Genomic DNA, 16,243 nt, shown 5'->3' with positions numbered 1-16,243 from the left:
CAGAAACCAAATCAATCTAATTTCCTCGTCGCCTAGTTCTTCAACAACTTCATCGTCTTCCTCCACGTCATCGATTGCTTATCCAGCTTCGACTAGTTTAAAGCATACAATAATCTAGTTTTTTCATTAGCTACCTAAATAACATTCCATAATGAAACAGATAAAGATGCAACCATTAACAAAACACCACCGAGAATCCAACGATTTGGTGCTGAGTAGAACACAAAGAGTTTGGGTACATGGTTAACCCGATAATGCTTGTCGTAGAAGAAAAATGATTTTTGTATAAATTGACCTTTATACAGTTTTACTACGTTGGCTCCAATGATTGAAACCAAGGTGCCAATCACTTTGGCTTGGCTGTCGTTGCTACTCTAATCGGGCTTTGTCATCCTATATGATAATCATGCATGTGTTGTTATTATCACAAGTTTTTCCTTCTATTTTCTGAATTGAAATATATTACAAGAAGAAGAATATGGCTTTGGGAAGATAAAGAACTTGAGAAGGATGGAACGCAAGAAGGAAATAGACAGGATTAGGAGACCAGTTGCACATACAATGATGGGTGAGTTTAGCTTAATCCAACCAATGCAAGGTTCTCTGATATAGCTATCCTACACAAATCAAACACCAGAAAAGAAGATGAAGAAATCAGTCGATCGTTTTTCATTTCAAGGAAGTTGAAACAAGGTGAAGAGAGAAGATAAGCGACCCTGTTAAACCCAGTAAAAAATATACGTACGAGGAGTGGGAAAGTGAAGATCGTCTGGTCTGGTCTGCAGTAACAAACAAACAAAAGATAAAGAAATTGAAGAGAGAGTGGTACACAAAGAAGGGGAAAAGATAAGAGGAAGTTGTAGCCTTGCAAGCATCTTTCCCTGTGAAAAAGAAAGGAAAAAGGGAGTAGCAAGAGAAAGCCAACATTATTGGTGTAAACTACAAAGACAAAAGGGCTCATTCCTCTTGTTATGGTTGTTTTGGCAGGAATAATGAGTGATATGGTGCAAGCTTTCATTATCCCCATCACCGTAAAAGGTGTCATTTCACCGACTATTTCTCTCATTATTACGACCATATTCCCCGCCGTTTGGTCGATAAATGGAAAAGAATAGCAACGATAAGAAAGACTTCGACGCCACGAACCTCTCTTTGGTAGCATGTAAATATGGGGGTTTTATAAAAGATAGAGAGAGTTTTGTTTTGTGAGTAGGGAGAATATCCTTTCAAAAGAGGGTGAAGCAACTGTAGAGCAACCAAGCTGTAATAAATTTCAGTCGATCAACCACCCAGGTAAGCAACTAACGGTCCACGTGTGATTTCTGCGACGTCTCTTAATGGCTGTTAACGACGAGTGACCAATTTGTCACAAACGATAACGTTAGTGACTGATTTGTAACTTTTAAAACATCAGTGACCATTGGCGTAGTTTACCCTTAAAATTTATATAGTGATTTATAAATTACCGTGAGAGAGACGGTGATAGGACATTCTATCAGTGCATTTAATACTTAGAACATACGGATTGGCTTTCAAAAGCATGTAATAAACGACTCAAACCAAATGGGGGAAGTTCTGCAGTGCGGCGCTTAAAAAACGGCTCAAAAACGGCGTGACCGATTAAAATTTAGATCGGCTATGTTATATCATTTAACCGGAAACATTATCAAGTACAATAACATATTAGGTACCACTTATATAATGTAATAGGTAGCACTTATATAATAAAATAGGTTAATTACTGGAAACATTATCAAGCATAATAACATATTAGGTTCTGCTTATTTAATGTAATTGGTAGCGCTTATATAATGTAATAGGTAACACTTATATAATAAAATAGGTTAATTACTGGAAACATTATCAAGCACAATAACATATTAGGTAGCGCTTATATAACATAATAGGTAGCATTCATATATTAAAATAGGTTAATTACTTAATTTGTTATTATAACATATTAGGTAAACGCCTAAAATGTTACCAAGAATAACATAATTAGTTAATTACTGGAAACATTATCAAGTATAATAACATATTAAGTAGCGTTTATGTAACAAAATAGGTAATTACTTACTTAATTTGTTATCAGTTATAATAAACTTACCTTAGGATTAAATGTTAATAAAATTTAAAATACCTATTACATTAAAATACCTACCGTTTTTTTTAAGATTGTTAATAATGTAAATGGTAAAAAAATAGGCGCTACCTATTACATTAAACTACCTACCGGAAATGTTGAAAGTATCGATTTCATTTAAATAAGTATCAACACTTTTGGAATTTAAAAGAAAAGCAGTAACAACGCTTATAAAATATCGATACTTTATAAAAAATGTATCGATATTTTACAATATAACAGGTAAAAATATGACAAAACCAATTTCATTATGACAAAACCGGTAAAATTTACTTGATATGTTGAAAGTATCGATCATTTTATAAAAATGATAGATACTTTACAATATAACAGGTAAAAATATGACAAAACCAGTTTCATTATAACAAAAACGGTAAAATTTACCTAATATGTTGAAAGTATCGATCCTTTTATAAAAATGATAGATATTTTACAATATAACAGGTAAAAATATGACAAAACCAGTTTTATTCTGACAAAAACAGTAAAATTTACCTGATATGTTGAAAGTATCGATCCTTTTTATAAAAAAGATCGATACTTTACAATATAATAGGTAAAAATATGACAAAATCAGTTTCATTATGACAAAACGGTAAAATTTACCTGATATGTTGAAAGTATCGATCATTTTATAAAAATGATAGATACTTTACAATATAACATGTAAAAATATGACAAAACCAATTTTATTATGACAAAAACAGTAAAATTTACCTAATATGTTGAAAGTATCGATCATTTTATAAAAAGGATAGATATTTTACAATATAACAGGTAAAAATATGACAAAACCAGTTTCATTATGACAAAACCGGTAGAATTTACCTGATATGTTGAAAGTATAGATACTTTTTATAAAAATGATCGATATTTTTTTTAAAGTTATGTAATTTATGTTTCAAATTTTTTAATAGTGTTTCATGTTTTCCATCTACAATATTAATTTAATAATTTCATTTACACAAAAAATTATTTGATTGTTTTGATATTTTATAAAATATTATTTAGAATTTAAATTTAACAATTTTAACCAAAGATAATAATAAATATTTAATATATATTTTTATTGTTTTTTTAATAATAATATATACCGTAACATAAAAAATAAATCATTAGACGCATATAATTAATAAATTAATATCTTAAATCTCACTCAAAAGATAACCTTAAATTAATGTTTTTCATAGTGAAATACCTACCTATTACATTAAACTACCTACCGGATATGTTGAAAGTATCGATTTCATTTAAATAAGTATCGAAACTTTTGGAATTTAAAAGAAAAGCAGTAATAGCACCTATAAAGTATCGATACTTTATAAAAATGTATCGATATTTTACAATATAACAGATAAAAATATGACAAAACCAGTTTCAGTATGACAAAAACAGTAAAATTTACCTGATACTTTACAATATAACATGTAAAAATATGACAAAATCAGTTTCATTATGACAAAAATGGTAAAATTTATCTGATATGTTGAAAGTATCGATCCTTTTATAAAAATGATAGATACTTTACAATATAACATGTAAAAATATGACAAAACCAGTTTTATTATGAAAAAAGGGTAAAATTTACTTGATATGTTGAAAGTATCGATCCTTTTATAAAAAGGATAGATACTTTACAATATAACAGGTAAAAATATGACAAAACCGGTTTCATTATGACAAACCGATAAAATTTACCTGATATGTTAAAAGTATAAATACTTTTTATAAAAAAGATTGATACTTTTTTTAAAGTTATGTAATTTATGTTTCAAAAATTTTTAATAGTGTTTCATGTTTTCCACCTACAATATTAATTTAATAATTTCATTTACATAATCGGTTAATTACTAAAAATATTATCAAGTATAATAACATATTAAGTAGCGCTTATGTAACAAAATAGGTAATTACTTAATTTGTTATCAGTTATAATAAACTTACCTTAGGAATAAATGTTAATAAAATTTAAAATACCTATTACATTAAAATACCTATCGTTTTTTAAGGTTGTTAATAATGTAAACGGTAAAAAAAATAGGTGCTACTATTACATTAAACTACCTACCGAATATGTTGAAAGTATCGATTCAATTTAAATAAGTATCGAAACTTTTGGAATTTAAAAGAAAAGCAGTAGTAGCGCCTATAAAGTATCGATACTTTATAAAAATGTATCGATATTTTACAATATAACAGGTAAAAATATGACAAAACCAGTTTTATTATGACAAAAAATGGTAAAATTTAGCTGATATGTTGAAAGTATCGATCATTTTTATAAAAAGGATCGATACTTTACAATATAACAGGTAAAAATATGACAAAACCAGTTTCATTATGAAAAAAAGGGTAAAATTTACCTGATATGTTGAAAGTATCGATCCTTTTATAAAAAGGATAGATACTTTACAATATAACATGTAAAAATATGAAAAACCCAGTTTCATTATGACAAAAGCGGTAAAATTTACTTGATATGTTGAAAGTATCGATCCGTTTATAAAAAGGATAGATACTTTACAATATAACATGTAAAAATATGACAAAACCAATTTCATTATGACAAAACCGGTAAAATTTACCTGATATGTTGAAAGTATAGATACTTTTTATAAAAAAGATCAACACTTTTTTTAAAGTTATGTAATTTATGTTTAAATTTTTTTTAATAGTGTTTCATGTTTTCCACGTACAATATTGATTTAATAATTTCATTTACACAAAAAAATTGTTTGATTGTTTTGATATTTTTTAAAATATTATATAGAATTTAAATTTAACAATTTTAACCAAAGATAATAATAAATATGTAATATCTATGTTTATTGTTTTTTATTTAATAATAATATATACCGTAACATAAAAATAAATTATTAGACGCGTATAATTACTAAATTAATATCTTAAATCCCACTCAAAAGATAACATTAAATTAATTTTTCACAGTGAAATAAGTATAAACACTTATATATATATATATATATATATATATCGATACTTACCGATAATCAAAGTTTATCGGTTACCAAATTTTTTAATAATTTTTTATGTTTTCTACCTAAAACATTATTAGTCTGTCCATATAATATGTAACGCTAAATTAAATTTATTAAATATATTTTAATATATCCGGTAACATCGTATATTAACCTGCCTTTCGTGAGACATCCCGCCAAATGGAATCCCGCGAAATAAGGCAATCTGGTAAATGGCAGCAAAGTAACCAAGAAGAAAATGCACATCTCCGTACGTTGTCCATTCTCTCTGTCTCTCTTTTTTTTATTCTGCATAACCAGCGGACTTTATTGAATTTACAAATCACAAACTTCAAAGCTACACCTAATCTGTTAATGATGTCAAATCAGTATTGACTACACTCGTCAAGTTTTTGAGTTTGGATTAATTTGAGATTTATAGTAAAATAAATCAATTGTGTTGACTCAGATTTTCATTTAGTAAGGATCAATGATTCTTCTGCGATGGCGAAAACTTAATCATTTTGTAATTTATAAAACTTGTATTATGGTCCAAGCTAAAACTAGCCAGCAACAAGGTCAATTACATGACATGGTAGAGGGAATAATTTAAATATAAATTTATAAAAAAGTTAATTATTATGTTGACTCAATTCAAATTAATCGATTGTGAATTAGACAGCATCAAAGTTTGCATGTTGTTGAATCCCATGTGCGATTTTTATTTTATTATCTCTAGATTTAAGAAACCTATAAATACCCTTCATGGGTATGACTTGAACATATCATGTTTTACTTTGCTATTTTCAGCATTTTTAATCTAAGTTTCTATTTTTCTTTTACTTTCTTCGTTTTCGATTTTATTTTATTTTGCAAAACTATGCTAACTATGATAAGCAATATCATGCTTAGCTAATTCTCTTGTGCCAAGAGCTAGTAATGAATCGATTCAAATCGTGAGATTTGAAATAAGCACATAAATCCCTTCGGGATACATTCTCGTTTTTTTTGGGCGAAAGAACTTGGCAATCGGCCTCACTCATAATTTTTAAACATTTTCAAATCAAAAAGTCGACGTTGGTCTAAATGTTTAAATATACCGTTGGGAGGAAGGATTAGCCTATAGTAATTCGACTTTCTGTGAACACACTTAACGATTGTCTGCTAAGGAAAAACAAGATCGGAATCGATTCTCGACGAGATAACATATGAGTCCAGCCTTTCCTGCTTTTAATCTGAATGTTTTAACGGCAATAAATGTGGTTAATCCACTCAAGAATCGTCTTTCGAAGATTGACTTGGGAAGATCGGTTACATGAGAGAAATGAAAGTTACAATGGGCTGGACCTTGTAGAATGTAATCGGCACGAATCCCAAAAAAAAACACATTTCCATGATTGAAAGAATCGAATCAAAGCTAGCTCGAGGCAGCTTTCTTATCTGCGTTTTTTTAAGTATTATTTCATTTCATCTCTTATTCTTTTGATTCACTACTTTTCTCAATTTGATTTATTAAATTGCTTCATTTATTTTTTTTATCAATCATGCCGAACCCCCTCTTTTATTTTACTTTCATTACAGCTTCTGGGATTGAAACCAACACAAAATTTGAATCATAAATTCTTACATCTCCCTGTGGATCAACCCTTTTCCACTGTTATACTTTTTACTTATTTCTTTTATCTTTGAAGAGGTATAATTTATTTTAGCGAGTAAAACTACGCTCGTTAAAATTAGCATCGTTGCTGGGGTGATTTATTTTCGACAATTACTGATTATTTTTTTATTTTATAACCAAGAGAAATTTGAGAGATCTTACAGAATTTAATCTGGATATCAAAGTGAGAGCTCGTATAACTCACGGCCAAACACTTCGAAAGAAGAAACAACGACGCAAACAAAACAACCAAAGATCAAATCTGGAATCTACATCCGAAACTCTATCCTAATCTTACGAATGATCCACCCCAAATGGCAATTCCACCTTACTTGACGTAAATCCTATACCCGAGCCAATACCAATGGTGAATTAGATTATTAGAGAGCTAGTCACAGCGCTCGCTGTGCAACAGCTGCTATGTATCATATTCGCCGAAGGTGAGACCCCATATCAACTAAAGATAGGATTGATCCATCTCCTTCCCACTTACAAAGGTCATCCCAGCAAGAGCCCACATAAACATTTAGCCGAATTCCATATGGTTTGCAATAGTATGATGCCTTAGGGAGTTTCCGAAGATTAAATCAAATTGCAAACGTTTCCCTTTTCCTTAGCCGGAGCAGCTAAGGAGTGGTTATTTTATATTCCGCCTAATTCTGTAACTACTTGGATTGAATTATCTCGTGTTTTCTTTGACAGGTTTTTCCCTGCGAGCTTAGGCAAAGCATTTTGGGAATCCAGTAAAGGAACAACGAAACTCTTCATGACTATTGGTAGAGGTTTAAAAAGTTATGTTCCAGTTTTCCACAGTATGGCCTCTCCGAACAAACTCTCTTGCAATACCTTTATGAAGGCGTGCTACCAATCGACAGAAAAATGGTGAACACCGCTAGTGGTGGCACCCTTGTTAATATAACCCTGGAAGCCACAAGGACTCTAATTTCTACCATGGTCTCGAATTCACAACAATTCAGTTCTACAAGTGAATCTAACCGATGGGTTCATGAGGTAAGCAACATTTCATTAGAAAATATGATAGATAGGTTGACTGATATTCTGAATTCATTGATTTCAAGAAAGATCAGAACTGTGAAAGTCTACGGAATTTGCACATTACAAGACCATCCGATGGATTATTGTCCTATGTTGCAAGAAGACTCAGACGCCTATGTTAATTCCATAAGCAGCTTTCCGGGACCTTCCCAAAATCACCACTGACATAGTTATCCATGATTTCTTGTCATGGGTGGAGTGGAAAGATGCCCCTGAATCTAAGATCCATGATTCAATCGCACTGTTGACGCTTAGAATCATAGCATTACTTGTCTCCTCTGTCATGTTGACAGACTCCTGTGCGTCGGTATCTTTCTTCAGTGCTCGACAGTCTCTTTTAAAGTGACCATTCTTGCTATAATTATAACATGTAAAATCTTTCTTTCCCGTTCTTGATTTTCCCTTTCTGGATTTGGATCTGCCACGATTTGAATTTCTTTCTGAAGTTCTCCCTCTAGACTTCGTGTGCAAGGCTGAGGAGGTTGATACTTCACCCGATTCACTCCGTCGAATTTCTTCACTCAATACCAGATCCCGAACATCGTCGAATTTTAATTTGCTATTTCCCAACGAGCTGCTGATTGCTGTAACAGTAGCACTTCAACTGTCTGTTAGAGATGATAAGAGAATTAAAGCTCGAACTTCATCATCGAATTCAATTTCCACTTAACTCAACTGGGTTGTGATTGCATTGAGTTCATTTAGGTGTTGAGCCATTGATGCCCCTTCCACCATCCGCAAATTGAATAATCGCCTCATCAAGTGAACTTTGTTTGAGGCCGATGACTTCTCATACATACTGGAGAGAGCTGTCATAAGACCCACTGTGGTCTTTTCCTTTGATATGTTGAAAGCAACATTGCGAGATAACGTCAGTCGGATAACTCCGAGGGCTTGTCTGTCGAGAAGAGCACAGTCTTCATTCTTCATTCTTCATTCTTCATGCCCTCTGGTTTCTTTCCTGAGAGAGGTTGATATAGATTTTTCTGGTACAAAAAATCTTCAATATGCATCATCCAAAAGCCAAAGTCCACACCATCGAACTTCTCAATTTTCACATTCCCTTCGTCTGCAGTCATCGCTCCCACTTGAATCTGGCTTCTTTGGATCGTTTTTGACAATTTTCGCGAACCGTCGTATATTAGAACACCTCTATCGACAAATTCGTATCGCCGACAAAATTTTACCATTCACAAAATTCACTATTCATGTGAATAGTAACCTCACAAAAATTGACAAAATTCACAACCAAAAGCTCTAATACCAGTTGTTGGAAAATAAACGAGTACGAGTAATTTTCCTATAATCAGATTAGTGAGAATGCGAAATAAAAACAGAAAAATAATACCTGAAATTGATAACGGAATTCAACCAATTATGCATACGTCTCCGGACTACTGCAGATCTTTTACTAAGAGAGAAAATTTATAGTTGTTTACAAAACACTCACTACTCATAAGAAAGCTCTCTAGTATTATGAGAAAGAAATGATTTGGGATAATTTTGAAACTAAATGAGTAAAGGTATTTATAGTTGAAGCTTAAGGACTAATCTTATAAATACCCTAAAATTTCAACAAAAAAAAATTATTGCACCGAATTCAGTGACCCTCAACCACACTTATTTGACTTGGTGCCCCCTCAGCCGCATTTATTTGACTTTACAGTATAGTTATGTCTACCACTTCTGTCCAAACACCACCAATTTCTCCATAAGCAGCACTTACCGGACCAACCACGATAGATTATTATCTTCACTGTCGTCTAACGTCACTGGGGAGAAGGTTTCTACAACACAACCTCAGGCAGGAACCCTGACATGGTATACGGCATGTACGGATGCCTTGGAGATCTTCTACCAACGACTGCCAAGTGTGTGAAACCTTTGCCACCGATGACATTTCCCGACGTTGTCCCATTGAAAAAGAGGCCGGGATATGGTTCGATGGGTGCCGGAGACGATACTCAAATCGAAATATATTTTCCATTGTGGCTGAAGCACCTAGAGTTGCCTTCTTTAATGGCATGACCGTGAGTTCGAATCTCGCTGAGCAAGACCGTTTTGACACGTATATTCTGAGTATAATTAATGATACTGCTATCCTGGTGGAAACTGAAGCCGCAAGGGCCAAAAAATTTGCAACTAAAGAGAAGAATATTTCAAGTTCTCAAACACTGTACACCCTTGTCCAGTGTGCGTCGGACTTATCAGGAACCGATTACGGTCTATGTCTGCGAGGAGCAATAGCATATATTCCACCCGGGCCAGAAGGCGGAACATCTTTTAATCCTAACTGTATCGTCAGTTATGAACTTAGCCCCTCCTATAATCAAACAGCAGTTGCTGCTCTGACCCCTTCAGCTCGAGGTTTGGCTCACGAAAACTTCCATTCTTGGCTTTTCTCCTAGATTTTGTGTTGTTCATGACAACTGAAATCAACATTCTTTACATTATATATATATATATATATATATCATGCTTGTATAGCAAATGTGCACATTCATCATCATGGCTGAATGTGCACATAGTTCCTTGCAAGAGCCCACATAAACATTTAGCCGAATTCCATATGGTTTGCAATAGTATGCTGCCTCAAGGAGTTTCCGAAGATTAAATCAAATTGCAAACGTTTCCCTTTTCTTTAGCCGGAGCAGCTAATGAGTGGTTATTTTACGTCCCGTCTAATTCTGTAACTACTTAGACTGAATTATCTCGTGTTTTTCTTGACAGGTTTTTCCCTGTGAGCTTAGGCAAAGAATTTTGGGAATCCAGTAAAGGAACAACGAAACTTTTCATGACTACTGGTAGAGGTTTAAAAAGTTATGTTCCAGTTTCCATAGTATGTCCTTTCCGAACAAACTCTCTTGCAATACCTTTATGAATGCATGTTTCCAATCGACAAAAATGGTGAACACCGCTAATGGTGGTGCCCTTGTTAATATAACCCTGGAAGCCACAAGGACTCTAATTTCTACCATGATCGCGAATTCACAACAATTCAGTTCTACAAGTGAATCTAACCGATGGGTTCATGAGGTAAGCAACATTTCATTAGAAAATATGATAGATATGTTGACTGATATTCTGAATTCATTGATTTCAGGAAAGATCATAACTGTGAAAGTCTACGGAATTTGCACATTACCGGACCATCCGATGGATTATTGTCTTATGTTGCAAGAAGAGTCAGACGCCCATGTTAATTCCATAAACAACTTCCCGGGACCTCCTCAAAGGCCATATAATCCCTATAGTAACACGTTTAATCTTGTTTGGAGAGATCACCCAAATATGAGATATATAAATCCAAATTACCAACCGATGCCACCTCCTTTTCAAATTAAGAGCTACAAGAAACCTCACTTTAGACCGTTGTTGAAAAATTGGCCATCACACAAGAAAATTTTCAAACCCAAACACTATCACATCTCAAAGAAATTGACAAACATATCAGCCAATTAGCCCAAGCCGTTGGTCGTTTTGAGTCTCAAGGCCGATTACACTCTCAAACCAAAACTAATCTGATAGAAAACATGAGTGCAATTACTTTGCGGAGTGATACTGTCATTTTGCCTGAATCGATGAAAGCATAAAAAAAAAAGATTCGACAAGAAGGAAGATGACACATCATCAAAGAATCAAGAAGAAAAATATTTTCTTCCACCTATCTTAGGTAAAGACGTTCCTTGTTCTTTTTTCTCTCCTACTTACGAGACTCCTCCTCTTTTCCCATGTAGGCTTGCATGGCGTGACAAGAAAGAATATGAGAAACAGATTCTTGATATATTCAAGAAAGTGAAAATTAATATTCAGCTTCTTGATGTCATTCGAAAAGTGTCTAAATACGCGAAGTTCTTGAAAAATTTGTGCACAAATCGGAGGTGATTATCCGGGTATGAGAAATTAAATCTTGGCGAGAACGTCTCGACCATTTTTTAGAAATGCCTCCCAACAAAGTATAAAGATCAAGGGATGTTCGCCATTCCGTGCAAGATAGAAAATTTCATAATCAAGAGGGCGATGTGTGATTTAGGCGCATCCATCAATGTCATGCTGTTAACTGTCTACAACAAAATTTCAAGCGAACCATTGAAGGAGATGCGAGTGACGGTTCAACTAGCCGATTGGTCAACCATTTACCCCGAATGAGTTCTAGAAAATGTATTGGTAAAGGTAAATGATCTTATTTTCCCTGCTGATTTTTACATTATCGATATGGAAAATGATCGTAGCAATATTGAATCAAAGATTTTGCTTGGACGACCTTTCTTGTCCATGATACACACCAAAATTGATGTATGTAGTGCCATCTTAACCATGGAGTTCGAAGGGGGAAGTGGTTAAGTTCAAAGTATATAAAGCCATGAAATATTCGGATACGGTCGCAAGTTTAAATTTTATCGATATTATAGATCCATTGGCTGCTGAATTTTTAGAAACTAATTTGTTTAGTGACTTTTGTAGGGAATTGACGGATCTTGATGAAAAAATTTAGGCGCAATTATTTACTCTCTTTCATATATTTCTGACTTTCACCTAATTCCCTCTAAGTCTAAACCCATTCCTTCAATTTTGCAGGCACCAAAATTAGAGTTAAAGCAGCATCCTTCACACCTAAGATTTACATTTTTGGGCGATAAACGAACCTTGTCGATCATTATTTCTAGTGAGTTATCAAAGGAAGAAGAAGAAGACTTGGTTTCTGTTTTGTTCACCCACAAAAAGGCCATCGAATGGTTGTTAGTCGATATTAAAGGCTTAAGTCCATCTATGTGATTGCATAAAATTAAAATAGAGGAATGTGTGAAACCAACGAGGGAAGGACATCGACGTTTAAACCTACAAAGATGAACTCTTAATGAGAAAAAATGAGCTAATAAGAAGAGATGAAATAAGAAGAAAGAAATGAGAGAAACTTGAGTTTAGAAAGGTTTAAAAAAAATTAAGGTAAAAACGGGTAGATTTGAAATTTTATGTTTCAATAGAGGGAAATTGGAGAAAATGAACAGGTAAAAAAATTTCAAAATTTGTGACGGAACTTGTGGACCCTTCACAAATTTGTGACAAAATATATGGATCTGTCATAAACATATTCCGTCACAAATTTAAAATACTTTTAAAAAATGATATTTTTTACACGAATCAACTTACCTCAATGGTTAAAAGAATCGTTGTTATTCCTAGATGTCATGGTTCCAGCACCAGCAGCTGCAGCAAGATAATTTATTTAGAAGAGATACTACTTGTAATCATCTTAGCTTAATAAAAAATTGATATTTTTAAAATTATCAAATAAAATAATAAATTAAAAATAGAACGTTCTTGAAACTTTCCCCAGGAAAATTTTCCTGGAAAATATTTGGTTCATGTTTGCTGGTTTAGTACATTAACTTCCATCACCAACCAGCTGGGCCGGCCTCATTTTCTGCAGTTTAGCTGCGGATGTGGTCGTCCTGCCACTTAGCTCGACCATCATATAGATGAGTATGATTATTATCATCATCAATATTAGTTTCCTACAAAGATTCTGAGCTGCTTTTTTAGATGTAATTAGTGTATGAACAGTTTGCATATGTATTTTAGTGGCCAAAGAGTCCGGAGATCATCCGAGCAACAACAGGCAAATCAGATCACCTTTACATCAGGTAATATCAGTGCTGCAACTGAGGGCAGATTGAATATCAGCTCGAGGAGAAATAGTTTCAAGCGATCTCCTCCACCATGGCTACGAGACCCTAAGAGGATTCTCCTGTTCTTTGCCACAATGCAAGTGTTTTTAAGCTATTATGATAAATTTTTAAGCTATTGTTTATATACTAAAACTGATCAAATTTTCTCTCTTTTTTTCGGATTACAGATCGAGCATTGGTACAATTTTGCTGATATACTTCACATTGTCGGTTAGGGGAACAGATCCAGATGGGAATGCTTTAGATTAGTAGCTGTGAACAACAGTACAAATGCTCACCAACCTAACGGTGATTGAAATATGTTGCATTGTAGCACATGCATGGCACTTCAAATATGCTCACCAAGCTAAGGGTGAACGTTTGATGAAGTCGAGCTGAAGAGAATCACAGTTAAATGAATTTACGAGTATCATTTTATTATTTACACATTATTTGAAATTATTCTAGTCAAATTGAATATATTTGTTTAAGTTTCTATTTAAATGTAATTATATATAATGTTATGGTATTGATTGATTCTAATGTAAACTTCTATAAGTATATACATATACACATATTTTCATACTTTTTAGATGAGTTGTAATGTTATTTAATAAATTAAATACCGTCCAAAATTATATAATAAATTTATAATGATATTTTTCAAAGAAGTATTTTGAAGATAAAGTATTAATGGAAGTATAAGCGGTCAAAGAATTAATAAGAAGAAAGAATTTACAAAAGATTAGAGTCAAAGAATTAAATTGAATAAAGCATAAAGTTGCGGAATTAAATTACAAAAGAGAGAGAGAGAAATTATTACTTAAAAAAGAGGAATTGAATTTATAAATGTACTATACAGTGATTGAAGAGGATGTGGTTTAAATTTAATTAGAATTAGACTTAAAGCGAATGAGAAACTAAAGAAACACATAAATCAATGATCAAATCTTAAAACAATCAAATTATTTAACTAAAGATAAAAATGACGTAATTTTAACTTTTTATTTTTTTAATCATTATTACAAATTCAAACTCAAAACCGATCCTACTGCTAATATAGCTAGAAGAAGCAATAAATATTTACTTGGTTAATATATATCATACACGAAACCTTGGAAGCCCTACTTTATAACCATAGTTTTGAACATCCTCTTGGACTTGTTGTCTATATTCCTTAAAGCTAAAACTTCTATAAACCGAGGGCTTGCTGCAACTCTCTATCACTGTCTCATACGATGGGCAAAGGAAATATGCAGCCGAGAACCTTTCCTGTGTTGGATTAGTCACCACACAATGTTGCACACTCTTATAACAATCATTGCTCCATGCCTGCACAAGAAATAGTTATCTGCTAAGTGCTAACTAATTAACTCGAGTCCACTAATCACTGGTAATCATGAGTTACCTGAAATAAATCTCCGATGTTGATGAATAAAGCTTCTGGATTAGGTTTAACTGCAACCCAATTCCCATCTTTCACTAATTGCAGTCCTCCAATCTGGTCTTGGTGCAATACGGTGAGGAAATCGCTGTCTGTGTGTGGCATTAGGCCGAACAATGGGACGGGGCACGGCGGGTATCGGTTCAGTCGGAGAAAGCAGGTGCTCAAAAAAGAATTTTCCTGGAAGAAAGTGGAGTTATGACCTGATTTCTCTGCCAAAATTTCGGCCAACTTCTGAGCAAGACTGGCAACTTTTGTGGCGTACTGTTCCACAGATGTGCTGGTGTAACATTACAAGGTCAAATGAAATGAGTTATGGTATGAGAATTACTGCATAGTTTGTGAAGATTAAGGAAGGTTTTGTAAGTTACGTGAAAGTGGTATTTAAGGAACGAGAGCTCGAGATATCGGTCATGGGAACGTGGAAAGCTTCGGACCATGAAAATTGCCCAAGCGAAGTAGCTGTTGGCGTTCCCCAACTGTAACTCCCTGCAGAGATATTCATGAATTTGTCTTCCCTGCACTTGTTGTAAAACGGTTGCTTGAACACTTTCACTTGCTCTTCCCTCATCTTATCCAATATGTCTCTCGAGGTCCCATGGTTGATAACTTGGAAAAAACCCCATTCGTTTGCAGCCCTTGCTATCTCTTCCTTGCATCTTTCCTTCTCCAACTCGTCGTCAAGGGCCAACCGGCTTAGATCGATCAACGGAAGCTCGCGATCTTCGACCGTGGTGTTGCGGTCATTTTTCGGAGATATATCCGTCGTCGATGATCCTTTGTCGGCGAAAAGGGTCTTGTAGGTTTCATGGAATGGTGGGTCCGAATCCATCATTCCTAAGGGACGATCTCAAAGCAAAACAGAGAATAAAGGTTAACAGTGGCTAAATATACGTATATAATATAAAGACACAAAGATGAATTGCATGTCTTTTTGTTAGAACTGACCATCAAGTAGATCAAGCAAACAATACACGGTCAGTATGTATGACTAGACGAGAACTGGCAAACAATACGCGCGTGCTGGAGAGGATAAGAAGAGCACTGAACTCCATGGATCTTCATCTCTAACCTTACCTATACACTAATCCATAAAAAATAGGCACATGCCTATTAGCAAGTGAACAAATTATGACATATTATTTGAATAGACAACGAAATATGATTGGTATTTCTCGAGGCTTTCCCCATCACGGGTAGGGTTGTTGCGATTATAGGCAGAACTTTATGGAGGTCAAGGGGAGTTTTGACCACGCCAAAAAAAATTAAGTATTAATTTATATTAGAAAATATATA

The 16,243-nt window shown here is 33.6% G+C and overlaps 1 protein-coding gene and 1 pseudogene across 1 annotated transcript; both read right to left on the bottom strand.

The window, feature by feature from the left end:
• Positions 1-134: 134 nt before the first annotated feature.
• LOC120183422 lies at positions 135-1,078 on the bottom strand (annotated as a pseudogene).
• A 13,488-nt stretch (positions 1,079-14,566) lies between these two features.
• LOC120183451 (gibberellin 2-beta-dioxygenase 8-like) lies at positions 14,567-15,779 on the bottom strand. The gene is made up of 3 exons (XM_039188141.1): positions 15,319-15,779; positions 14,912-15,227; positions 14,567-14,835 (listed from the first exon to the last, which is right to left on the bottom strand). Exons 1-3 carry the CDS (start codon positions 15,777-15,779, stop codon positions 14,605-14,607), a joined length of 1,008 nt encoding a protein of 335 aa, XP_039044072.1. The 3' UTR covers positions 14,567-14,604.
• Between the last annotated feature and the right edge of the window lie 464 nt (positions 15,780-16,243).

This window comes from Hibiscus syriacus, unplaced genomic scaffold (genome assembly GCF_006381635.1).
Source record: "Hibiscus syriacus cultivar Baekdansim isolate YM2019G1 unplaced genomic scaffold, ASM638163v2 tig00112762_pilon, whole genome shotgun sequence".
Lineage (NCBI taxonomy): Eukaryota > Viridiplantae > Streptophyta > Magnoliopsida > Malvales > Malvaceae > Hibiscus > Hibiscus syriacus.
The sequence above is the reverse complement of the archived record's forward strand: the minus strand, read 5'-3'. Positions and strand labels throughout refer to the sequence as shown.

What these genes read in the sequence shown, in the direction of transcription:
- LOC120183451 (XM_039188141.1), bottom strand. Translation starts at nt 15,779, where the DNA reads ATGGATTCGGACCCACCATTCCATGAAACCTACAAGACCCTTTTCGCC. An exon ending in TCCTTAAATACCACTTTCAC is followed by an intron (nt 15,228 to 15,318) that starts GTAACTTACAAA and finishes ATGTTACACCAG; the next exon opens with CACATCTGTGGAACAGTACG. An exon ending in ACATCGGAGATTTATTTCAG is followed by an intron (nt 14,836 to 14,911) that starts GTAACTCATGAT and finishes TTTCTTGTGCAG; the next exon opens with GCATGGAGCAATGATTGTTA.